The sequence below is a fragment of the Paramormyrops kingsleyae genome, chromosome 6 (assembly GCF_048594095.1).
Source record: "Paramormyrops kingsleyae isolate MSU_618 chromosome 6, PKINGS_0.4, whole genome shotgun sequence".
Classification (NCBI taxonomy): Eukaryota; Metazoa; Chordata; class Actinopteri; order Osteoglossiformes; family Mormyridae; genus Paramormyrops; species Paramormyrops kingsleyae.
The window spans coordinates 32700351-32727386 of NC_132802.1; the positions used below are offsets into that span (position 1 = coordinate 32700351).

At 39.4% G+C, this 27036-nt stretch overlaps 2 protein-coding genes across 5 annotated transcripts in view; both read right to left on the reverse strand.

The window, feature by feature from the left end:
- The window catches only part of sdcbp2 (syndecan binding protein (syntenin) 2), a 29672-nt gene extending 12888 nt beyond the window's left edge, over positions 1-16784 (reverse strand). The window contains exon 1 of one of the 3 annotated variants that reach the window (XM_023803659.2): positions 16626-16784. Coding sequence is in view for 1 of the 3 variants with exons in the window: in XM_023803658.2 (XP_023659426.1) it covers positions 6411-6466 (56 nt within the window). In the remaining 2 variants the exon portion in view is untranslated. Of the gene's footprint in view, positions 1-6410; positions 6477-16625 lie in introns of those variants that run through there. The other 2 variants (XM_023803658.2, XM_023803657.2) reach the window with 2 other exon arrangements.
- Positions 16785-19245: 2461 nt separating this feature from the next.
- LOC140591697 (peptidyl-prolyl cis-trans isomerase FKBP1A-like) lies at positions 19246-26976 on the reverse strand. 2 transcript variants are annotated; one of them, XM_072713086.1, is made up of 5 exons: positions 26689-26976; positions 26504-26551; positions 24843-24955; positions 24375-24535; positions 19246-22026 (listed from the first exon to the last, which is right to left on the reverse strand). In XM_072713086.1, the coding sequence occupies exons 1-4, from the start codon at positions 26723-26725 to the stop codon at positions 24407-24409; spliced, it is 327 nt and encodes a 108-aa protein (XP_072569187.1). In that variant the 5' UTR covers positions 26726-26976; the 3' UTR covers positions 19246-22026; positions 24375-24406. The 2 variants fall into 2 exon arrangements, with proteins under 2 accessions (XP_072569187.1, XP_072569186.1); XM_072713085.1 differs by lacking the exon at positions 19246-22026 and adding an exon at positions 22924-23704 and having other exon boundaries at positions 26689-26967.
- Positions 26977-27036: the final 60 nt, after the last annotated feature.

The following is a 27036-nucleotide window of genomic DNA, read 5'->3' on the forward strand; positions in this document are numbered from 1 at the left end:
CACGTTTCAGTTATTGCTATAATATCATAAGAGTCAGATGAGATAAGAGCCTCTAAATCATGAATTTTATTCCTAATACTCCTGGCGTTTAAATACAGACAACAAAGGGTAGGCCTATTACAGTGCCTACATATAATATGATTTTTTGGGGCTTTCCGTTTCCCCCCAGTTACATACTTAATTAACCTCCCTGCCCCCCCAGTCCCTAGTTTAAACATTCCTCAACTACTCTACAAATACGCCTTCCCAGTACACTGGTTCCCCTCCGGTTCAGATGCAACCCATCCGGCTTGAACAGGTCCCACCTGTTCCAGAAGGTCCTCCAGTGCCCCATAAACCTAAACCCCTCTTTCCTACACCATCCTTTTAGCCACGCATTTAATCTCCTTATCTCAGCTAACTTAGCCTGACTTGCGCGTGGCACGGGGAGTATTTCAGAAAATACCACCATGGACCATGGGTGTAAGATGTTGTTCATGAGTGGATGGTGGAGTCATATCTAGCAGAACAGTGATAAAAGCTTTGGAGCAAAGAGAAACTCCAAAGTTTCAAAAGCCATTTAATTTCCTTGTTGCTCTGCCATCCAGTATTATCCTCTTAACATCATCACACTCTACATGGTATTGTCAGACAGGGCTCTGATATGATAATGTAAGTACAGTACATAAGAACATATTGAGGTTCATGACCATATAAGGGGAGCTTGCTTCTGCTAGGTACAGGGTTGTGACCTTTTGTTTTAATGATTTTAATGGAATAAATTGGCATAAAAAGCAACAGATTTTTCCTGCATATTTTGATAGGTGATTAGATAGGTCATATTAGAGCTGGGCGATATGGCAAAAAAATTATCACGATATTTTTTCTTGTATTGACCTATATCGATAATTTTCAATATTATAGTTTCACAATGCTGTTCCATGTAATAATGTAATAATCAAAATAATAATAAAAATAACCATCCATCCATCCACCCATTGTCCAACCCGCTTATCCTACTGGGTCGCGGGGGGTCCGGAGCCTATCCCGGAAGCAACGGTACGAGGCAGGGAACAACCCTGGACGGGGGGCCAGCCCATCGCAGGGCACACTCGCACACCATTCACTCACACATGCACACCTAAGGGCAATTTAGCAACGCCAATTAGCCTCAGCATGTCTTTGGACTGTGGGGGGAAACCGGAGTACCCGGAGGAAACCCCACGATGACACGGGGAGAACATGCAAACTCCACACACACTTGAACCCAGGTCCCAGAGGTGCGAGGCAACAGTGCTAACCACTGCACCACCATGCCACCCCATATTCTGACAAATAGAATGAATACATTGAAATAAACAATATTAGTAAACAAATACTTATTTTCCAACAAATTTTACTGTTTACATACAAAATTCCCGTAACATTATCGAAGGTTATTGATTTTCAAGTATTCAAAGAAACATAGCTCAAATGAACAAAACCATATAATAATGTAACAATGTGCAAAACTGTATAATATTGCAAATATGTTAATGGGCAAACATAAAATAAAGCAGGACAGAACTGACTGCAACAAGTATCTTCCTCTATTCTTGGTCTCTTAAAAAGTTTTTAAAATTCTGAGGTAGAAAAGTATCTAAACCAAAAAAAAAAAAAACACATTCAAAAAAATGCCAAATCATGGTTAGATTTTTTTGTCCGGCACTGCAAAACGTCACCACGCGTCACAATGTCACATGGTACAAAATCCTCGAGAGAGCAAGACGACTTGAGAAGTTGACAGACCGTGGAGCACAAACTAGAACTTAACATGGTTATAACATGGTTAGAACTTCCAAAGCGTTATCTGCTATTTCTCCCAAAAAGCACGTAAAGCAGTGAGATCTGGTTTTCAGTTCATTTACCTGGTAAAATAATATTTAAATAAATTACTTAAATGTTGTAACAAGAAGAGTTTATGCCTCTGCGGCCTGCAAGACAACAACCTCCACCTCCGGCAACTACCCTCCAACCTGCCTGCCCTTGGCTCAACACGATGCCTCGCCATCCATCCTGCGGCTGTGTGTCCATTAATCCTGCCATCGTGCATCAAGCACCACGTGCCTGCACCGGTCGGCCGCTGCATTGAGACATATATTTCAACCCCTGTATTAGCTTAGTCATTTCATCTTGTCTGTATTAGCTTAGTCATATCATCTTGTTTGTTTGACTCCTCTGCCGGCCCCTGGAGGATGGGCTCCCCCTTTGGGTCTGGTTCCTCCCAAGGTTTCTTCCTCTTAGGGAGTTTTTCCTTGCCACCGTTGCCTTTGGCTTACTCAATGGGGGGTCCTTACGAGGCAGAAATGTAAAGCGCATTGAGACAATGTAATGTTGTGATAATGCGCTATATAAATAAAATTGAATTGAATTGAATTGAACTGTAACAGTACACGTAAGTTAGTGGTTTATTTATTGTTAGTTACTGTAATGTTGCGCTGCTTTATTTGTTTAATCGTCCAGTCTGTGAAGGCATTCAAGTAAGAATTGCATTGTACTCTGTACATGACAATAAAAACTTTGAATCCTTGAAATACATGTATTTGATCTTTTTCCTGGCAGTTATCTTTTTACACAGAGCCACTATGCACAATAGTTTTTTTTAACTGCTTGCAGTTTGTATCAGTATGGGAGGTATTTTCTGCAAAAAATAAAATTAAAATTAAAATGATAAAAAGAAAATACAATCTCCACTTTGCCATTTACTTCCCAAAGTCTGTGCGTAAAAATCCTGCACATATTAAAATTCAAATGAAATAGCACTATTTGCATTTTAATTTTCCAATCATGTATGAGTCAGATGTGAAAAATTGAAAAATAAAATTAAAAACCCTTTTTGTCTTTTCATTTTCCAATTTGACTTTTCATTTCCTACTTTGGCTTTTCATTTTCAAGTTCACTACATGCAAATATATGTTAATCGGAGCGGGCGGTGGGCGGAGCTACTGATCACTGCTGCGCTTCTCAGTGCGTTTGCCGATTCCTTTCTTCTTGTGTTTCTTGCCCGTGTCGACCAAACTAATGGCAAAGTCACACGCGGCTTAAGTTAGCTACTAGCTACAGCTTCCGATTCATTTAGCTTCTTATTCGTAGCGTCTAATTTCGGGGCTGTCGTCGGTGATTGGCTGTTGTGCTGGCGTTCAGTAAACTTCCTTTTGTAGTGCACACTACATGGGTAAGTGCTGTCCTAAATAGAACACTAATGTTTTGCACTTACCGGAAGTGACGGACTAGCATTTGATCGCGATTCTCCAGCGCACCAAAATATCTGCCGTGTTTAGTCTACAATGAATTTCCTTGTGGTTTTATTTGCGTGTATATAATCTATCTACAACCACCTAACTGCCTAAAAAACTGCTAACATTTACGTGTGCAAACTCTTCTAAGTCGATATAATCGCAAACTCAAATTATCTATTACTTTTATCAGAAGGTGACAGGCTACACACCGCAGTATACATCAGTAAAATTATTTTATTAACGTTAGATTTATATGAAGCAGTTGCCTCCGCTTAGGCTTACGTGTCTGTTATTGTCTGCCTTAATTCAACTCTGAAAACTTGCCGAAAGTCCCTCCCCTTCCGCTACGTAGTCAAAATGGTGTCCGTTTAGTGCGAGTAGTGTCCATCATTCTGCAATGCGTTTTCTGGCCGTTTTCAGTGCACCATCCGGGTACTTTCAGTGCACTGAATTTTAGCTTAGTTGTCAGTGTGAACGCACTACGCCCTAATATCGCGCACTACATACACACCACACCCTGTGTGTATCTTCGTGATCGTCCTAATTTTTTATCGATAAAAAATCGAGATCGTTTTATCGCCCAGCACTAGGTCATTAGAACTCGAATTTCTTAAAAGTCGAACCAACCAGTTAGAAAAAAAAAAATAACTTAGAGCACGATCTGAATCTCAGAATTCAAACCATGAATGCCGACCTAAAAGAACTTGCATGTGCGGTGAAATGAGTCACGTGGCACATCTCACAGCGGAAACAAAGGGTAACGCTTCAGTCAGCCTCGAATTCGCTGTGATAGCATCGTGCATGTTTACACTAGCTGAATACAAATATTTAGACAGTAAAAATACATTTAGTCAATGATAGACAGTAACAGTAATTATATAATAAAATACATTTAAAAATAAAGATTTCTTATTAATTATTTTAATGATGATAATAAACCATTAATACATTTAATTATAATATTGTCGTGCCGAGCGGGGACGGAACGGAGACAAAGGCGCAGACGTCAGGGTATCGGGGAATACGGAGTTTAATTACAGGTAAGGCAGGTAAAACGCAGACGGACAATACAATGACCGGACTAAATACAGATTACTAATGACAACAACCAGAAACAGCTGATCACATGGGTATTCCACACAGGATTAATGAGGGGGAGTGGCACACGGAAGGAGCGGACGATCGGGGCAGGACACTTTTTTTTTTTTTTTAACTTTACACTTTGTTTGGATACATTTATTTTCTTGCTTTACACATTGCTGTTTTGATAAATGTGCTTAGATGTGTTTAGTACAGTATATGCTCTTCTTGTTTTATCCAGTTCATTTTGTGTTTAAATGCTACAGAAAACATATTTAGGTGTAATTTTTTGGGACCGGGAACCAATTAATTGGTTTTCTATTCATTCTTATGGGGAAAATTCAATCAGAACTCAAACTTTTTAGGATTCGATCCGGAGTTCTGAACGGATTAAGTTCAAGTTCTGAGGTACCACTGTGTGTGTGTGTGTGTGTGTACACGTGTGTGTGTGTGTGTGTGTGTGTGTATATAACAGCGATGCTGTTTAACGACAATGCAATGTCCACATTTCCGCGAAATCGAAAAGGAGGCAAAAGCGGTCGTCATTGGATAGATTCCTTGTTAAAGTAGCACAAAAAGAAAAAGATTCCAACAGATAGCAGTGATTCCGTTAGTCATAGTGAAAGTCGTCCTACAAAATAACTCTCCTCCTCTCTCTCGTCACGATTCTTTTCAAAGGTAAAGTGCAGGTTAATTTGTTATGTATTTTTACTGTATTTTGTATTAATAATTTTTCTATGAATATTTTTGGGTTGTGGAACGAATCATCTGAGTTTCCATTATTTCTAATGGGAAAATTCGCTTTGATATACGAGTGCTTTGGATTACGAGCACGTTTCCGGATATATATAAAAACACACACAGTCAAACCTCCCTTATCCGGACACCTCCCTCTACCGGGCAGCTCTAGGTACTAGTGCTGTAGTTCTCGAGACCGGTCTCGAGACCAATTTTTTGTGGTCTCGGTCTTGTCTTGGTCACGGACATAGCGGTCTCGATGGGATGGGGAAAAAAAGAGAAAATAGCACATCCTCACAGAACAGTATCATTATTACGCGCCTCAATTCAAATGCAACCAGTCAGATGCATCTATTTTAAAAACGTTACATTTTATACATTTTCTCAATGGACACTGCCAGTGCTTCACAGTCCACACACATCATACACATCGCATCACAGCGAAGTCAGCAAAAAAATATCCGAAAATGTCCGCGAAGTCTATAGCATAGTTATAATTCAAATAAATAGGTATAATGTAATAGGTATTTTACATTGATTAGAAAGCACGGTCTTGGAGGTGCAAGTCAATCTGGAGGCTCATTCTCTTCAATTCAAAACAAAGGACCATTACATAGCTGTATTCATAGCTTACCTGAGGCCTCTGTCCCTGGTATGAGAGACTTAATATGAACATCTTTCTCGTACATCCCATCTCTTTCCCTTGACGAGGTCTGATAAAATGGTTATAGGAGAGGATTGCTGAGAATATTATTTTCCATCAGACCTCATAACTATGACAAATCTGGGAGATTTTAAATGAGATATATGGACAATATAATTGAAAACATAAATTTGATTTAACGAGTAATGACACTTTACAGCAATGCCTTTTTCTGTACTGTTGATCTGAGTAATGTGATGTTGATTCTAGCCCTAGTCTGTTTTCGGTCTTGGTCTTGGTACCCTCAAGTCTCGGCAGTGTCTTGGTCTTGATACCCTCCAGTCTCTGCAATGTCTTGGTCTCGGTTTAGGCGGTCTTGACTACAACACTACTAGGTACGCGCCTGCGCAAATTAATTTTACACAACCAGCAGCTGTTGTTACGAGGCCCAGTCTAGGGTTGGGGCATAACAGAGTGAAAGGGAAAGGGGACGTGGAGTAAGGGAAAGTCAGGGTGCAATGGACAAGGGAACACACGTGGACAAAGGGGTATTTTTTTTTTATGATCTGTTTTTATTGACACGCCACGGACACAGAACAAATAAACCTGGTGCAAAAAACACTCAGGAGTGACTATAGTTAAAACAATTTTTAAAAAAAACAGCTTCCAAACGCAACCCAAAGCTAACTTACCTAAGTGACAGAAGTGACGAATGCCGCATACAGAGAGTTGTGGGCGGGGTCTGCATGTTGAGACGGAGCGAATGTCGAAATGGAGAGTGAGCTAGAGGGCGAGACTGTGGGTAGAGCTGAACTTACAGCAGCGTGTAAAAGTGTCATGTCCCTCCAAAAGAAGCTCGATATCATTACAGATACAAAAAGGAAAATCAACTTTGTTGCAAACCATTTTGGATTGACTAAGTCTACAGTAGGCAATATTTAGAAGAGTAAAGAAGAAATCATCCAGCTCACTTGATGCTGGTTAAAAACTGGATGACCACTACAAGAATAAAACGGGATGATTCGCTAACTCAGACTGAAATAACATCCTATTACAAGCCTTGCACCTCATTAATATCATGTAGTTTGTATGTGTACACATGTAAGTGGTACTGTACTGTTCATGTATTTCTAAGTTACGAGCATTTCTTAATAAAATAGAACTAAGAAATTAAATAAAGACAGCTAGATGACAACGGAGGAGAGGAACCAAAAACTAGGGAGGGAGTAGGGAGAAAAAAAATGGTACTTAAGAGATAGGTCTGTAGTTGCTGAGCTCCTGTGGATCCAAACTTGGCATCCTGATTGCTGTTACTTCAAATTGGTCAGGAACATCACTTGATGACGCATTCATCATGGCAGTTATAGGGCTTGCCAGAACTCCCAGGGATCCCTTAAGAAGCTTAGTGGGGACCAGAACAAGGTTTAGTTTCAACCAACCGATTAAGCACTGTGACTGACTATTTATGCTGAACCGGCTGATTGAAACAAAATGTTCATCTGGATTTGTACTTTCTGAACCTCAACTTTTCACCTCTGCCACCATCTTTTACCTTTCACCTACAAGAAAGGACGTTAGTTCTATGCAAATGAGACCTCCATAGCATCACCTCCAAAGCAGGTAAATTTAATCCTGATAATCCTAAATATAACCCTAAGGAGTTAAACTATATCCTAAAGTCTGGACTGCAAACAAAAGAATAAAATAAGAAACATGATGAAATGACTGTTTGATCAAATAGTGACATAAGATCTGCTCAGGGCTCAGAAATGATATCAACCATGTTTTCATTACACAAAATCCATGGCATTTGTTTTGAGTATTTTTTATTTTTTTTAATGAACAGCTAAAAACTATTACAGTAAGCCCTCATGCATTTGCACTTCATGATTCGTGAATTTACAGATCCACAAAATTTTCATTGGAACCAAATTTATTTGCATCCGCGATTTTTTTGCACATCTGCGAAATTATTCCTTTATCTTTCTAAACTGTGCAAAACGTGTCCTCTTAGCAGTGCAACTGAAATTGAATAAAATAAAAAATCCCAAAATCAGTAAATAAAAAATTCTTCAAATAAATAAACTAAGGCTTGCATGTGCAGCTTTTTAGCATGGTTTGCCCTTTTAATAATCTTCGCTCAGCTCACGAATCAGTTACTGAAGCATGTTCATTGTGCTATTTGTATCAGTCTTTTACAATGTTTGCATGCAGTTTTTGTCTTTGTGCTTTTCTCACCATTTTCGTTTGTGATTACCGGAAAGCTAAAATGCTGCCACACTGTCGATTTAAGATCGAGCACTGCGTCCATCCATCCATTTTCTGAAACTGCTTAATCCCAATTAGGGTCACAGGGGGGACCGGAACCTATCACAGGAACAATGGCCACAGACGGGAACCAACCCCGGGCAGTCGCCAACACACCGCAGGGTGCACACACTCACACAACTACAGGACCAATTTAGACTCACCAATCAACCTACCCTGGACGCTTTTGGACCATGGGAGGAAACCGGAGACCACGGCGAACACGGGGAGAGTGTGCAAACTCCACACAGAAAGGACCCGGGACTGAAGCCAGGACCTTTTTACTGTGAGGCAGCAGAGCTAACCACTGCCCAGCGGTGCGTCCTCAATTTCAAATTCGCTCGCAATCTCACGTTTCGTCAAAACCAAAAACTGATGTACAACATCGACATGAATACGCAGTGACATTGGACGTTGAACTGATGTCGTGAAATCAAACGTAATATTACACCAGTTTTTCTGTTAAAGTACTGTGAAGTACTGCTAAAGTAGCAATTCATTTTACACATCAGCCGGTTTAAATCATCATACATTTACATCGATTTTTAACTGATTCGCGATTCATCATTCCTGAGTGTTTTACCCATATTAAATCCCGTGTTCACCCAACTCCCTGGCTCCTATGCTGCTTCCCCGCTTCCTCGATCCGTGCCCTGGTAGTACATAACATTTTCATATTTTCACCATACTGCAAAGCTAATTCATAATCATCATTATCTTGAATCAATATTCATCATTGGTGAGTACCCATACTACTGTTTTTCATTAAATATTTTAATATTTGTATATTTTTTTGTTCTCCCTCTCTTTTTAATGGTCAGCGCATAGATAGTATTTTTACAACTTTTTATTTCTGTACGTCTTTACGTAATTTTTAATTGATTGAATACTAGGGGTGGCACGGTTCACAAAACCCACGGTTCGGTTTGTATCACGGTTTTAGGGTCACGGTTTTCGGTTCTGTACGGTTCTTGTTATTTTTTCTTTTAATCTTTAACACTCCAGAAATGTACTTCAGCATATGATATATAGCTTAATTATCCACAATTTAGGATACAGTATTAAAAAAGTTATATCATGTAATCATGCATAAACTGAATTTGACTTGACTTAAAGCACATTATTAAAATTATTAAACATTATTAATCCCAGAACAGTAATAAAATAAAAGTCTTGCCTTAACATAAATGCTAAAAGAATAGATCGCTTTAATCGCTATTACAGTTGGGTATGGGCACGCGGTCTTATTTAGAAAACATACAAAAAGAGACGCATATAATGTTTAATCATTCGTTTTGTATTTGTCCGGTCCACGGGGTTAATTTAAATGGGGATGGTTAAAATGATAGATCACCTATCTTGATTAAGCCTGATTCGGTTCGTTAACGTGAAAAAAATTGGTATTAATTATATTGAATGTTCTTGAGTAATCGATAAAATCAGTTTCTGTGTATGTACAAGACATCAATCTGTAATAGTGCAAAATATGTCCAGTTGATATGTCTAGTATGATCATCTGGCAATAGCCTGTAGGTCTGTGTGGTCAGACACTGTGCAATAAACAGAATTTTTAGGAACATGGCAAATGTTCACATTGCAGCATGGAAGCAGGCTCACTGTTACAAAGCTGACCGGGGAAGCAGAGGCGAGGAGACCTAGGATCGGGGGAATGCGGGGTTTAATGAGCAAAAGGAACACAGACGAGCAGTAAAGCAGAATTACAATGTAATGACCGGACTGGAGAAAGAAACGGAAACGCGGACTAAATACAATGGAGTAATGACAAATTTGACAACAATCATGAACAGCTGGTAAACACGGGGAATCCACACAGGGTTAACGAGGGGGCGTGGCACACGGAAAGAGCGGACGATCGAGGCATGACACTCACTGGAGTGCTTTGTCACAGATAACTTAATTTTCTTTAACAAAGTGCCTAACCGCACATTAAATAAAGTCACACAACAAAGGCGCACAACAGTGTTCAGATGTTGTGCTATCGGTTGGCTGAAATTTAAATGTTTTCTTCAGAGACAGGGTGGTAACGCCGAAAACACGAGCTAAACGCAGCAAACGTAAGGCTACCGGAAATTACTTAGCTGGCTGAACTTTTACCGGAACTACGTCACACCGCTCTGTGCATATAGCCTATTCTTTCGCGCGAAAGGAAAACACACTGACGTCACATACGGGGCACGAGGCTACATTGCGCATGTCATGAACCGTCGAACCGTGCGACCCATGCATGCTCCGAACCGAGACAAGCGAACCGAACGGTTCGGTTTTTTTTTTTCATGAACCGTGCCATCCCTATTGAATACCTGTACCCTGTACGTACAGTATGTTTCCTTTACTCATTTTATTAAAACTGTACCTTGGTTACGTATATGACTTCTGTCAATAAGTTTACAGTCCCGTTCGTTTACTCATTTTACCTTACTGTGAATGCAAAAGAAAACGCCAGCCAATGCCATGTTCTATGAATTAGTAGGGGCAATATTAGTATACTGTACTGTAAATGTGCTAGCTAGTGTGACAAATTATTTTGGGAGCATATTTAGGGTTTAAACTATAGAAATAAGCACATATTACCATTTTTAGTGACTACCACACATCCGCGAATCATCCTCATTCGTGACGGGTTCTGGAACACAACCTCGCGAATGTCCGAGGTCTTACTGTATGATTAAGATCAAACCAACCACTTGTCCACTGGACCCAATCCCTACTAAGCTTCTTAAAAGATCCCTGGGAGTTCTGGCAAGACCTATAACTGCCATAATGAATGCGTCCCTGTCATCAGGTGATGTTCCAGGCAAATCTAAAGTAACAGTAATCAGGCCACTTTTGAAGAAGCCAAGTTTGGGTCCACAGGAGCTCAGCAACTACAGACCTCTCTAACATACCATTATTGTCAAAAGTTCTGGGGAACTTTTCTGGAGAACTCATTCTTGGAGAGACAACATACTAGCTAGTTTCCAGTCGGGCTTCCGCCCAGGACACAGCACTATGACTGCCTTGACTAAAGTCATAAATGATATAACAATGGCAACTGACACTGACAGTGTGACTGTGCTAATGCTTCTGGACCTTAGTACGGCTTTTGTCACGGTTGACCATTCTATCCTATTACAAAGACTTGAATTTGAGGTTGGGTTGTGTGGAAGGGTGTTAAAGTGGCTAAAATCGTATTTGACTAATTGTTATCAATATGTTCAAGTGTCAAATACTTGTACTCCATTATCAATGTCACCTGTCAAATATGGAGTACCACAGGGTTCAGTGCTTGGTCCTTTATTGTTTTCTCTCTACATGCTGCCATTAGGAAACATAATGAGAAAACAGAATGTTAACCATCACTCCTATGTCGACAACACCCAAATATACATTTTGGTTACTCCTGATGACACCACATCTATTGCCACTTTAGCTAATTGCTTTAACGAAGTCAAGATCTGGATGGCTGAAAACTTTTTATCACTAAACATTCAGAAAACCGAGGTTCTGTTGTTTGGAGGCAAGTCGGCAAATAGGAAATTTATAATCTCCGCACTCCAACGGGTTGAACTTTTCTCTCAGCAGCTCAGCCTGTAACCTAGGCATCATCTTAGATACAAGCCGCATTCAAATCACATGTGGATGCAGTACTGAAGGTATGCTTCCTACAGCTATGCAACATTGCCAAACTGCAACAATTTCGTACTATTCAAGACACAGAGAAACTTATAAATGCATTTGTATACAGTAGGTTAGACTACTGTAATGCTCTGTTATCTGGGGGCACACCCTGCACATTAAATACCTTGCAGCATATTCAAAACACAGCAAATGAAATTGTCACCAGGAGCAGGAAATTTAAACACATAACCCCATTCTTAGTTACCTACACTGGCTTCCTGTTAAGTTTAAAGCTGACTTCAAAGTTCACCTACTTACATATAAGGCACTTAAAAGTCTAGCTCCTGCCTACCTGACAGAATTACTTCAAGTTTACAAGCCGAGTCGTCTACTCATGTCACAGAATGCAGGTTCCCACATGTCCGGGTGGAGCCTGGGGTGGACACCATCTCAACTGGATTCCTAGTTCAGTCCCATGGAGGGGTGACATCACGAATGAGACCTACAAACTGTATCATCGTGGGTGCAGTCTTCAATGCCACCCTACACGGGCCAGCGGGGAAAACAGACTGATTGATGGACATTGGCCACCCTACACAGGTCAACGTGGATAAGAGACTCATTCATGGACTTTGTCTTGATCCTTAATCACAGCTTACATCTTGGTTTTAGTAAGCAAATCCACTCACAATACCATGTACAGTGTGATGATGTTAAGAGGATAATACTGGATGGCAGAGCAACAGAGAAATTAAATGGCTTTTGAAACTTTGGAGTTTCTCTTTGCTCCAAAGCTTTTATTACTGTTCTGCTAGATATGACTCTACCATCCACTCATGAACAACAACTTACACCCATATTTTTAGCTTGCATTTGGGTCAACTACATTGACAAACAAAGCCAAAAGTAATGGGAAATGAAGAAGCAAAATGGCTTAAAAACAGATACAAAAATACATTAGACAGCAAGATACATAATTACAAAGAGATTTGATCATGAATTTGGTGCATCAAATAGCTCTGCTACGCATGGGCACTAATATATCCATGAACAGCTTTTCAAAGACATGCAAAAGATGTGCATACTAATTGTAAATAGGTACCCTATGCATTTCCTAAACTATACTGTGTCCCAGTACTAGACAAGCAAGATAGATGAATTTTCTAAACCAGTTGGGTTTTCTTTGGTGAGAAAAACTGCAGGCTTTGCTGGATAATGCCATTGAGATTGTGTTCTATGATACAAATCGACAGTATAAAAGTGAGAGTTTCAACAATGTGTGTGTGAAAGGAAGAAAAGCCAATCGGGTTAATGTCTTTACACACATCAAGAGCAGACCACAGTCTGCTTTCATAACAGCAATATTAGTTTACTGATGGCTAACATTTTCAGTTTTTATGAATAAATTAGGGGCGCAACAGTGCAAAATGCATGGTTGGTACAAACCTCGGTTTTGGGTTCATAGTTCTGAAATTTCAATTCAGCAAACAAGCAAAATTAGGAACAGCTGTAAGCCAAAGGCAAAGTGGCTCTCAACATATAAGCATATTATTGCTGCAAGTACTTTTCTGCTACAATTTTTTTTTTATTTAGAATAGGACACATAGCACCTTTTTTGTTAATGGATAATATCAACTGAAACAACAAAATGTGGTAAAGCTTTTTTTGTTTAAGTACATCTAGTTTCACCTGACTACCTTCCTATATTTCAGAAAGCAAACACTGCCTCGATTTCAAATTAAGAGCACAACCCTTCCTGAAGTTTCCATCCAGAATGTGGCCATTTAAATTTCTGACATGGATGCATGGAGAAATCTCCTAAATAGCATCTCGGTGTATGCATCAAAGACAACAGGAAGCACCTATAAAATCAGGGGATGAGATGCAACACAAACATTTCAAAGGCATCATAAATTATGAAGATGTCTAATGCAATGTTCAATATCTTAGAAGGGATTATCCATTCTATACAGGAATAGAATTTGATTATTATTAAACACACTAACAGTCAAATTTTTTGCACACACAGATTTCCTACATTTGCATGTTACTCAACATTTACTAAAAATAGAATAGTGTTCTTTGCTATCAAATAAACTTGCAGTATGTTGACCATTTCAGTACCTTTATTTGCAAAAAATGTCATATCTTTGATTCATAGGAGTAGCCTCCTCTAGCAGTTATAACAGCAAAGAAAATTTGAGGCATTCTTTCTAAAAGGGATATTAAATACCGCTGTTTTATGTGGTGAAACAGTTAAGTAGTGCATTTAAAGTCTTAAGGACAGCCTAGAATTTGCCTATGCCATCACCAAACAACCAGTTAATAAGATGTCAGACATGCACTTACATACTCTTTCCATGTTACAAAGGAATCTTGTTTTATTTGACTTACATTTTCATTTATAGTTGTTCACTCAATTCCCAATGCTTAACAAGAAAAAAAAAATCTACAATTTAGGAAATAAATGGATAAGTGGTAAAAACCTGTGGTGTGCAAAAATTTGACGGGTACTGTACATTACACATACACTTGTGTGAATAATAAAAGGTTAATCTGCAATTCTTAAAATGCATAAAAAATACTAGCAAAAGGTTTCAAAGGTTGTCTGAAATCATAAAATCAAGGGAAAGACATATCTGAACTTTAGATCATAAAAACACAGCGCTCCCGATATGAGTCAGTATCACATGACACCCAAAGCTGGGCATTCTGTTACTCAAGAGTATCAGAATGCAGCTACAGGATGTGTACACAGCAACTAAAGTCTATTTCTACACTCACATATAGACCTATTCTTCTGACAGCTGTTTAATCTGAAATGTCTTTGTATTATAAATAATATACAAATAAATGCAACAATACAGATGTTTTGTCTTTTGGGTCTTAGGAGTGCAAGACTGTTAGAAAATGGAAGTATTCTTCAGTTCTGTGAATCTATTCATTTGCTTAAGCAGGTACAAAGGAAAAGCTTGTGTTATATCTTCATAATAATAATAATAATAATAATAATATACTTATCATCATTATATAATGTTTGTTCCATTTCCAAAATCCCTTAGCACAAATACTAATCAAACATTGGGTAGTAAGTACCATATAGGAATTTAAGCAGGTACTGATATTACAGCAACACATTTAGCAATGACAATAAAAACTAACTCTATTAGCATAGTGTAGCAATACCAGACAGATGTTTGCACTGTAGGTGATCACTCTAAATATTGGGCATTGAGGATGTTAGTTTTGATTCTCCCCTGATGAGAACAGCAGATCTCATCAACTGCTGTCATATTATAAACAGATCAGCTTCCTTCACCAGGAGACCTACAAATAAACCTACTGTTATAGTACAGATACTACTTCAAAACCAACAGCCAAATCAGCCACATATAAACTTGAGAAATCAGTCTGGAATATTCTACCAGAAATTCCTGGATTGCCAGAACTGACTGATCTGATACACTAGTGCTTTGAGAAATGGACTTATAATTTCCTACTGTACAGATGAGGCAATGAGCCAATGTTTGGATGATTTTAGGTACTTTAACTTTGCATTAACTGGTAGTATCAAAGGACAGGACAGTGTTTGTTTAATGGATTTCTAATGACCCTGTTGAAGGACCCCACTGTCAGAGGGAAGGTTCTGCTCCTACCACACAACACACAAAACTGACACACAAATAGAACACGATGGCAGTTTCTGGAAGAGGCAGAATTATTTTTACGCATATAAATATATGTCCCCTTAGCTACAGCAACCGGAAACAGACACAAATATTATTTGGATCAGGATTACCAATATCAAAAATATGTAAAATAAATTACATTTGGGCTTACACTGATAAATGCTCATTTTAATAGTGTTTAACATATGTTTGTTTCCATCCACCTTAATATTACGTATGCTTTCCAGGAAATAATGTCTCACTCAAACCATTCTGAATGAGATCATAGTATTCAGTCATCAGCATAAAACAAGCATTTTGTGAAACTTTTTCCTCTTAATTATTGAACAGGATAATAAGACACATGACATGCAGCACTGAAAGGGCCCCCCTGTTACTCTTTAGATATTTGTAGAAATTCACAAAATGTATTCCTCAGTAAATGTGTACGCCAACTTGTTAAACCCGTCACATGATGGGATTCCTTTTGCTCGGCTGTTTTTATAGACTAAAAAAACTATATAAGACAGTAATCCTCAATAATGCTCAACCTGCTGTACTAACAACAGCAAAAACTAACAAAAATATAATCTTAAATAGTACTAATGACAGTTTTTCACAACAGCAATCATGTGATATTAACCAAATAATTACAAATCCGGAAACGAAAGGAAGCAGACCCTCGGCTAACTTTATTAGCTGGCATACACTCATTACTTTTTATACTTACACATACTTTAGGCCACCTTGCAATACAGCGAATGGAGTAGCCGACATTCGCAATTATATGACATTTACGTGCGAGTAATTCCGTCGGCTACTAATGCAACTAAAAATTATTTATGTCCCATTAACAAAAATCGCTGCTTACTTACTGACGCCTACAACAATTAGCTATCTCGAAAAGTCAGTTAGCTGTTTGCAGTCGTATTTTCATAGACTGGGGACGTCTAACAGAAGAAGCGTATTGATTAGCCTGAGCGGTTTAACTAGCGAAAAAAACAGTAACTACGACAACAACGGCGCAACACTGCCAGCTGGCTAAACAAACAGCAGTTTGCAGTGGAAATATATTAGCTACAGTTTTACCCAAACCCAGCTGGCATTTTTTTCTGGTTTATTCAGATCGAAAATTAAAGTACAATGCTTAATCAACATTTTTTCCACACGAAAACTATCGAGAGATCGATTCGTTTTACTTTCGCCTTTGTTCTTAAGAAAAGAAAAAAAACATCCTGCCTAATACAAGAGAAAAAGATAGCGGGGCTTGTGTCTGAAAGATAGGATATCGTAAATTGTTTCTTACAAGCCTACCTCTTAAAACTTCTCGATGTGCCCGAATAGAAAACTCCGTGAAGTAAAGGTGAAACCTAACTAAGGCTGGTGTACGCAGAGGCAAGTAAAACAGCAACTCTACGCCCCTCCTTTCCGCCAGAAAAGTAACCGGGTGTTTCCTGCCCCAAGGCGGTGACGCGCTCCGGCATCGCGCACAATGCATTTCTTCCAACAAGAAAGTTCCCAGAAAACAGAATGAAATATTCATATAAAGCCCTAAGTTAACCGATCATGGGCATCGGGATACGTAATGTGCCAGATAAAGACAGTGGAAAATGTCAACAGCCATTTTGGGTTGAGGGCAAGCAATTATATATTACTTTTTATGTAGCCTAAAATCACTTTTTGGTATAAAAAATACACATCTCACTTAGCAACCAACGAATACCAAGCACTAACGTGGGGTAGGATCATTTGAGGTCAAGCTGCTACACAGATGAGAGTGGCATTGGGCGGAATGATTCCTGGGTGGCGCTTATTTCCACAGGCATATAGTCAGGGGAGCAAGTCAGTTTAGCCCTCTGGCCTACACTCATCTGCAAGGACAAAGTGGAGGGGAAGTTATAGTTTATGCATCCAAAATCACATTAGGACCACCAAAATCCTGCTGTCGTGTATCGTGTCAGTTAAAACTCAAAGCAAGAAGCGTAGCTAGCAAAAGATGACTGCAACTCAGCCTCACAGCCACAATGCATAGTGTTGGATATTAATACTAACCACTGGCAACTGATGAACTAGGACTGTTCAAAGCAGATGCAGGGAATTTTTGTTCAAAAATCTCCATTTCTATTCCAGCTCCCAGCCCAAAGCTTGTGTGTTTCCTAAAATAACTGTACCTGCCATACTCCCTCTTCCCAACCACAGATAACTTCATGTGTACCTTTCTTGAACTTGAAGGGTTTGTCTCTATCCCGAGATTATCCCGGATTGAGTTAGAGAAGGAATATTTAAATTTTTCATTATTAGTTTCTTTTTTGAGCATGAATAAAATAGTTTCCTTGCACCAGTATAAGAGAAAACCAATTGAGCCCCCTTGCACTCGCCTGTGGTATGAAAATGAATTAAATGTATGGTACAAGTCTTGGGGAAAACCAGTGAGAACCCACTGTGAAACAGTACTATACAAATTGTCATGTGTTCCTAAGGCCAAGACTGGTAATCAAACTAGCCTCTCAGCAGGAGTGTTAGTGCAAAAGCAGTGCTTATTGACACAGATAATAAAGCTTGTTAGACTGCATAACATAATTATTTATCAGGGCTCAGAGAAGGTGAGAGCTCCCCTAGTGGCTACAGGAGTGCATTTTCCCTAAAGCAGATTTAATGGGTGGTGGCCGTATTGCTTTTAGACCACAACTTGGGACAGATAAACAAATCAAATTATTTTGCTCATTTAATATTCAGATTGTTATTGGGCTTAGATTTTAGAACACACCGTGTTCTAGGATGATATGCCATGGATATTAGTCTCTACCACATTTTCACACTATGAATCCAGGCCTTTTCCTATGCTTGAGTTGATGTATGCCAGGTGGTCTGAGTTGTATTGTAGCTATGATAGTTATGTAATCCCAAGGAAATTTACATTGGTTCTGTTCCATGTGGCAAATATATACAATGCTGACATTTTTCATGGAAGAGAGTTAAGCTCTGATTTGTCATCCCTTAACATTTGTCTTATCATGGCGTCTCTCTCCAGCTCTAGGGAGCGATCACAGAAGGCACCAATCACTCAGTAGCCTACAAAAGCAGACCGCAACAAAATCCAATCCTGTGGCTTATTTTACTATGGTTTCTTACACTTGCCTTATTCAACACCATCATGGTGGATAAAAAAAAACAGAAAGCTGTAAAATCAAAGGCTGCACCATATCATGGTATGCAAATAAACATCCAGTAGCATTGGTTTTCAGGGAGGAGCTGCATAGCAAAGGCTGTCACAACTCTTGTAACATGTTTCCACATATAAAATCCATCAACGAAGGTCAGAATGGGTAACCAAAATGGGCTTACATCAACTAATACACCACACCCACCATTAATATATATATACTGTATAATTACAGCTTTTTTCTCATTTATAGCTAACAGAAAAATCATATGCAAGTAAAAACCATGAAAAGCAAGGCTTTGTTTAACTTATTAACACACAGTTCTCTGATCTTCAAGAACAATCAGCACTGAGCCAAGAAGACTTTAGTATATAATGAGAAAAGGCTGAGAGGTCCTTTTTGGTCAGTCTTTCTCATGATGGTTGGTAAATTGGGGTGGCTCATATGAGTTCTTGTGTGCACATTAAAATGAGCCAGATAGGGGCCACTGTTATGCACCTGTGTGCCACCTATATAGGCTTGGAATCTGAGAAGAGGTGGAGTTACAGTGATTTAACACTCTATGGTGTCAAATGAACACTATAAGAGCTAATAAAATTTAACACTATACAACAACACTCATTGCACTCTGTAAAGTGTTAAATGTAACATTGATTGGTGAGAATAATATAAACACCATGCAGTGTTAATTTAACACTGGTAAACTTGCTGTGTAGGCGTGCTCACAAACAGTACAGTGTCAAACAGGTCAAAGTCACACAAAACAATGGCAGATTTTACCTGCGTCTTTATTCATAGGAGTCCAGCTGGCCACAGACACGATGAAACTATGACATTTTGCCATTATGATAACTGTGTTTATCTGACATATCGATGCAAAATGTGAAAAACATGACTGACAGCAACGTCAGATGTAAAATACATGACAGAAAAACGCCTCCAACTTGCCATAAAAACTATTGGAAAAGTAAGCAATTGTCATCTTGTCATGGGAAATATCCGATTGCACTTTAAACCCGATCTTGTGACGTGCACCTGAAGTCACGGGACGTCTTGATCATACATTACGAAGCTCTCATGCTGAAAATGGAAACACACTTTTTATTCGACTACCATTCGCTTTCTCTAAGATACACTACAGCCACATACAAAAAAAAGGGCAATAAAAAATTGTACGTTAGAAATCAATTACATTTTAAATTACAAAAAAGCTACTCGCTTTGTAATACATGACAGGTCTGACTATGTGTCCTGCCCCGTACGGAGGTTGTAAAAATCGTAATGGGAATATTATACCAGTCTGCAGTTCAGGAACGCGTACCCAAGGGAAACGCGGTCATTTTCATAATTTGGTATTTTAACAGTGCCAACAGGCCAACACGCAAGTATAGAAAATGAACGGATGGAAGGACGGACGGACGGATGGATGGACGCATGGCTGGATGGATGGAAGAATGTTCAAGCACAAAAAGCAAAGAGTTGGAACTAATTCTATGCATAGAAGCCACCGCTTAATATTTAAAATTGACAGCAATGCTGGCAAATTTGAGATGCCTGTCCAGAATAACATTTACATTAATTAGCAACTATAAACGAAAACTCAAGGGTAATATGATGATCCTAAATGACAGTGACAGGTATCCGTCAAGTCTCAATTAAATTATTCTTCATTATTGCTATAGCGTCACAGTAGCCAACCAATGCATAACAACATTGTATTCGTGTTAGTATACCACTGACGAATAATATATACTCACCTAAAGGATTATTAGGAACACCTGTTCAATTTCTCATTAATGCAATTATCTAATCAACCAATCACATGGCAGTTGCTTCAATGCATTTAGGGGTGTGGTCCTGGTCAAGACAATCTCCTGAACTCCAAACTGAATGTCAGAATGGGAAAGAAAGGTGATTTAAGCAATTTTGAGCGTGGCATGGTTGTTGGTGCCAGACGGGCCGGTCTGAGTATTTCACAATCTGCTCAGTTACTGGGATTTTCACGCACAACCATTTCTAGGGTTTACAAAGAATGGTGTGCAAAGGGAAAAACATCCAGTATGCGGCAGTCCTGTGGGCGAAAATGCCTTGTTGATGCTAGAGGTCAGAGGAGAATGGGCCGACTGATTCAAGCTGATAGAAGAGCAACTTTGACTGAAATAACCACTCGTTACAACCGAGGTATGCAGCAAAGCATTTGTGAAGCCACAACACGCACAACCTTGAGGCGGATGGGCTACAACAGCAGAAGACCCCACCGGGTACCACTCATCTCCACTACAAATAGGAAAAAGAGGCTACAATTTGCACGAGCTCACCAAAATTGGACAGTTGAAGACTGGAAAAATGTTGCCTGGTCTGATGAGTCTCGATTTCTGTTGAGACATTCAAATGGTAGAGTCAGAATTTGGCGTAAACAGAATGAGAACATGGATCCATCATGCCTTGTTACCACTGTGCAGGCTGGTGGTGGTGGTGTAATGGTGTGGGGGATGTTTTCTTGGCACACTTTAGGTCCCTTAGTGCCAATTGGGCATCGTTTAAATGCCACGGCCTACCTGAGCATTGTTTCTGACCATGTCCATCCCTTTATGACCACCATGTACCCATCCTCTGATGGCTACTTCCAGCAGGATAATGCACCATGTCACAAAGCTCGAATCATTTCAAATTGGTTTCTTGAACATGACAATGAGTTCACTGTACTAAAATGGCCCCCACAGTCACCAGATCTCAACCCAATAGAGCATCCTTGGGATGTGGTGGAATGGGAGCTTCGTGCCCTGGATGTGCATCCCACAAATCTCCATCAACTGCAAGATGCTATCCTATCAATATGGGCCAACATTTCTAAAGAATGCTTTCAGCACCTTGTTGAATCAATGCCATGTAGAATTAAGGCAGTTCTGAAGGCGAAAGGGGGTCAAACACCGTATTAGTATGGTGTTCCTAATAATCCTTTAGGTCAGTGTATGTTCGTGTTTATTTGTTTACACTTTATTATGCATGCAGTGTAGAATCTCATTGTCATGCTGTTTCATGACGTTGGTAGTGTCACATTCAATTCAATTCAATTCAATTTTATTTATATAGCGCATTATCACAACATTACATTGTCTCAATGCGCTTTACATTTCTGCCTCGTAAGGACCCCCCATTGAGTAAGCCAAAGGCAACGGTGGCAAGGAAAAACTCCCTAAGAGGAAGAAACCTTGGGAGGAACCAGACCCAAAGGGGGAGCCCATCCTCCAGGGGCCGGCAGATAAGTCAAACAAACAAGATGAAATGACTAAGCTAATACAGGGGTTGAAATATATGTCTCAATGCAGCGGCCGACCGGTGCAGGCACGTGGTGCTTGATGCACGATGGCAGGATTAATAGAGGCACAGCCGCAGGGAAGGATGGCGAGGCATCGTGTTGAGCCAAGGGCAGGCAGGTTGGAGGGTAGTTGCCGGTGGTGGAGGTAAGTGTCTTGTAGGCAGCAGACATGTATGGCAAAGGGGTGGATCACAAGTTTCCATCGCTGGTTTCGTTTATAATATGGCTGAAGCTAAAAAAAAGAAAAAAGGTAACACACTGCATAATTTGCATAACAAGATCTTATCGCTTTTAAAGAGCCACCTTGGTTTGTGCGTGTTTGTATAAGGAACAGGAAGTATTTCAGAGCGATACAGGTGGTCCAGGGTAAGCGGATGGAAGATGGACGGCTGGATTGTATTAAACTAAAAGTAATGTCGTTTTACATATATACTACTAATGTACAGTATGTATACAGTAACGAATCCATGGTGAAATATGCAAAGTAAGACAACAAAGTGTCCTTTACTGGCAAAATACTAACTAGTGCTTATCTTGGACCGCACAGGTAAACCCTGGACAGCATGTCAGTGCATTTCAGGGCACCTAGGCATACAGGCAGTACAAATTAGCTGATCCTATTAGAGCATGAGCAAAAACCAATGAAACACAGGAGAACGTGCAAATTACATATGCAGACAGTGGAGGTAGGATTCAGATGATTCAGAGTGAAATTTACCATTGATCACTAATGACAGTGTTGTTTGAATAGTTCTTTCAGTATTGTTATATTGTTTGTATTTTTCTGGGTACCCTTGATTTAACTGGTCAAATTTTACTTAACCCATTCAAAATCTTGCCACACTCCCAGAATATGTTAAGCATAAAATTGAATGATCTGTTTTATGTATTTTGTAATTAGATGTCTATCAATTTGCTGTTTGGGTATGACAGGAGATCCAGGGTATAGCTATGTTGCTTGGCGTAAGCTCCAGATAAGCCAGACCATACTAAGCATTTGGAAGATGTATTTGATTTCATATTTATCTTATATTTCCACCTCAGCTATCAGAAATTAAACAATTGTATTCATGTCCTAAAATGAAAAATGTGCCCATATACAAAAACACTGAAAACATTTTACTCCAAATATGGTAGAAAGCACTTTATTACAACCACATATTTTGATTTCTATCGTCAGTTTAATTTAGCACACACATATACAGCTCAATAACACGCCATTCATGCCAGACCAGAAGAACAGGGAGCAGCGATGACCAGCATCTCATGACTGACTTGAGGTTCTTTCAAACACAATATAAAACATTCATCAGCCTCATCGCACAGCAACTCCGAAAGCACACGATGATGTGCCTCTAGTGACACAGATTTTTCATTACATAAGTATTTCAGAGATAAACATTGGCATTTGAGAAAATGGCATGTTTATTTAAAATAATGGGGGGAGGACAAGATATCAATATCCTCGACCCAAATTTGTTCCTCATATCATAAGTGTATGAAAATAATAATCACAGATCATATTTCTGTTTTCAAAAACACAACTAATCTCTCATTTTCCTACAAGCAAAATAACGGTGCTTTTCATTGTTTTAAAATTTCACTAGAAGCGTTTACAATCTACTTTTTCCTTTTATCACTGTAACTGGTATACACCTAATCACACAAAACTTAATTTCACAAAACAAAGCAAGAAGAAAAGAACTTTAAATTCAAGATCAAGAATTTTGAGGTGAATGAAGTTATGGCACAAAATACGTAAAAATTAAGAATGTTTGGAAAACAAAATTTGTTTGCAAATACATACTTTATGTGAGTAAATGTGACCAGAATGGAGCTATAGACTGAAGTCTGTAACAGAATCAAGAGCACAAACTCCTATCTCTCATGTTCCCAAGACAGGAGGCAACCTGCCAGAAAGAGAGAGAGACACATCCGAAATACATTTACAGAGAACTCACATTACTCACATCGGTGACACACATTTACGGTGGAGGTGGAATCTGCTTTAAAGGCTGGTCCACTGCCAGCTTCAAATTTTCACTAATAATGCCTGAGGTTAAAATATGGACTGAGAACATTACCTGGACCTCTGCCCACAGACAATTGCTGTCTTATGCTACTGTTACAGCCTCATAATGAACAAAAATGGGCTGTTACTTGCAGTGACAGTAAAAATAATCTGATATTGATTCACTTAAATTTAGAAATGGCTTGTGTTCCCTAGCTGAGAATTTAGTCAGACAAATGTACAGTGTCCATTTTATCTAAGCAGACTGCTTGTGTGCAAGGTACCCTTATAAGACCCATGTGAACAGGGAGAGAATAGAATTCCACACACAGTGCTCTAGAGGCGCACAGCCCATCACCAATGAGCTTTTTGGAAATTTTAACATATAGTCCACCAACCACTGGCAGTGCAAATACTTTTCTGAATGTGCTTCTTATATAATTCCTAAAGAGAATGCAGAAGTAGTTTTAATTCTTCAGCATGAACCTGAAATCCTGCTTGTATGACCATGTTACAATCATATTTGGCACAAGCAATAAGACATCCAGCATTTATAGAGCAATACTTACCAAAAACAAAGAAGCACTGCTGTGGGGTAGGATCACTCGAGGCCAAGCAGCTCCACATCAAAGATGAGAGTGGCATTGGGCGGAATGATTCCTGGGTGGCCCTTATGTCCATAGGCATAGTCAGGGGAGCAAGTCAGTTTAGCCCTCTGGCCTACACTCATCTGCAAGGACAAAGTGGAGGGGAAGTTAGAGTTTATGCATCCAAAATCACATTAGGACCACCAAAATCCTGCTGTCGTGTATCGTGTCAGTTAAAACTCAAAGCAAGAAGTATTGCTAGCAAAAGATGACTGCAACTCAGCCTCACAGCCACAATGCATACAGTGTTGGATATTAATACTAACCACTGGCAACTGATGAACTAGGACTGTTCAAAGCAGATGCAGGAAGTTTTTGTTTTCAACACCAAAGGTTTGTTCAAAAATCTGTTTCACCCCAGAGCTTGTGTGTTTCCTAAAATAACTGTACCTGCCCTACTCCCTCTTCCCAACCACGGATAACTTCATGCTTCCCGATCATGAACTTGAAGGGTTTGTCTCTATCCCGGGATGAGTCAAACTTGCGTCCATCAGTAAGAGAACCTGTGATATGGAAATGGAAAGATTTTAAATCTGTAATTTTTCTCCAAAATCCTCTGCTGTTGTAAGATATTGTCAAAGCAAATCATGCTCCTGCTAACTGTGTTTCCAAACTGGGGCAATGTAAGCGTGCTCACAAACAGTACAGTGTCAAACAGGTCAAAGTCACACAAAATGTCAGATTTTACCTGTGTCTTTATTCATAGGAGCCCAGCTGGCCAAAGACTCAATGAAATTAAGACATTTTAGCCATTGTGATAACTGATTCTCGATGCAAAATATGAAAAACATGACCGACAGCAACCTCAGATGCAAGAAAACTCCTCCATCTTGTAATAAAAACTATTGGGAAAAAAAGCAGTCAATGCATTGTCATCTTGTCATGGGGGCTATCTGATTGCACTTTAAATGTGATCTTATGTTGTACATCTGATTATCATGCCTACATTACACAACAGAGCCACGGGACGTCTTAATCATATATTACATATATCTCGTGGCGTAAACAGTTTTTATTCGACTACCATTCAATGTCTAAGATGCACTGCTGCATACAAAAAATAGCGCAATAAAAAAATCATACGTTAGAAATCAATTACATTTTAAGTTAAAAAAAAAAAGCTTCTCGCATTGTAATACATGACAGGTCTGTGTGTCTTGCTCCGTACCGAGGTTAGCCGTAAAAATGGTAATGCACATGTAGCAGTCTGCAGTTCAAGAACGCGTACCCAAGGGAAACGCTGTCGTTTTCATAATTTGGTATTTTAAAAGTGCCAACAGCATTAATTAAGCAAATATAGAAAATGAATGGATGGAAGGACGGACGGATGGATGGATAGACGTCCAAGCACAAAAAGTTGGAACTAATTCTATGCATAGAAGCCAGCGCTTGATATTTAAAAATTACATCGATGCTGCCAACTTTGAGATGGCTGTCCAGAATAAAATTTCCACTAGGTTATTTAGCAACTAAACACGCGGAATGCAGTATATTAAACTAAATGAAACTCAAACAGGATAATATGATGTTCCATTTGGCCAGTGACAGGTATCCGTCCAGTTTCAATTATTCTTCATTACCGCTATAGCGTCGGAGTAGCCATGTGGCTCAGAACAAATGCAAGGGTTGAGCTCTATGTGACCCACGTCCAAACATTAATTGATTCCTACTAACCAGTTAGAAAACCAACTCAGTACTAAGAGTAGTCAGATAGCTGCGCAGCCTTCATCTGAAATATTTCCCTTGTATATTGTGTTTCTTAACACAATATAGTATAGGTTAACAGAATGGTCATTCAAAAGGGAGTATTGCTATATAATGCTGTAGAGCTCCTAATGTTAAGTTTTAATAGCAGATCTGTCAGAATGTGTTTTCATACACGGATGCAAACCTAGAAAACCACCGCGCATCGTCCCTCTAAAAGATACAAGGTTTTCCATCGATGTTATCAAAACACAGGTGCGAAACCTTTAGAAATATATCTCAGTAAGGCCCCGATTAACTTGATTTGAAGCAATACTGCAAGCATTAAAATCATAAACTAAACTTACCGACATAATGCACCACGCACGTCTGCCCCTTTTTTGGAAAAGTCCGTCCTGAAAAAAAATGCGCAATCAACGCCAAGACCGGACAAGAAAACCTGTTAATAACAGGCGCTCTAAAATGCAAACATAAAATTTCAATATTCGTCTAAGCTTGAAAAACATAAAGGGGAGACGTAAAATCACTTTACCGTCGCCGGGGGTTATTGTCTCGATCTCGACGCCCATATCGTTTGCGGATCTAGCCTTCCGTCAGCACACGCTTCCTGCAACGTAGCACTGAAATGCAGCTGCTTCCAGCTCTTTGCAGAGTCTCCCACGTGATCGGCCGCGACTCCTTCCGCGACCCCGCTGCTTGCGGCGTAGCGAAGGTTCATCGGAAAAGTATTACGATTTTCAACCGATGTAAAAATCCTGGGACATGTGGTGTCCAACGAGTACTAACATAACCATAGATCTAAAAGCAGTTGTCGATATTAGAAAAAGGAAGATGTGTTATATAGAAGAGAAATTCTGTTTAGTCTTCCTTTTATCTGAAG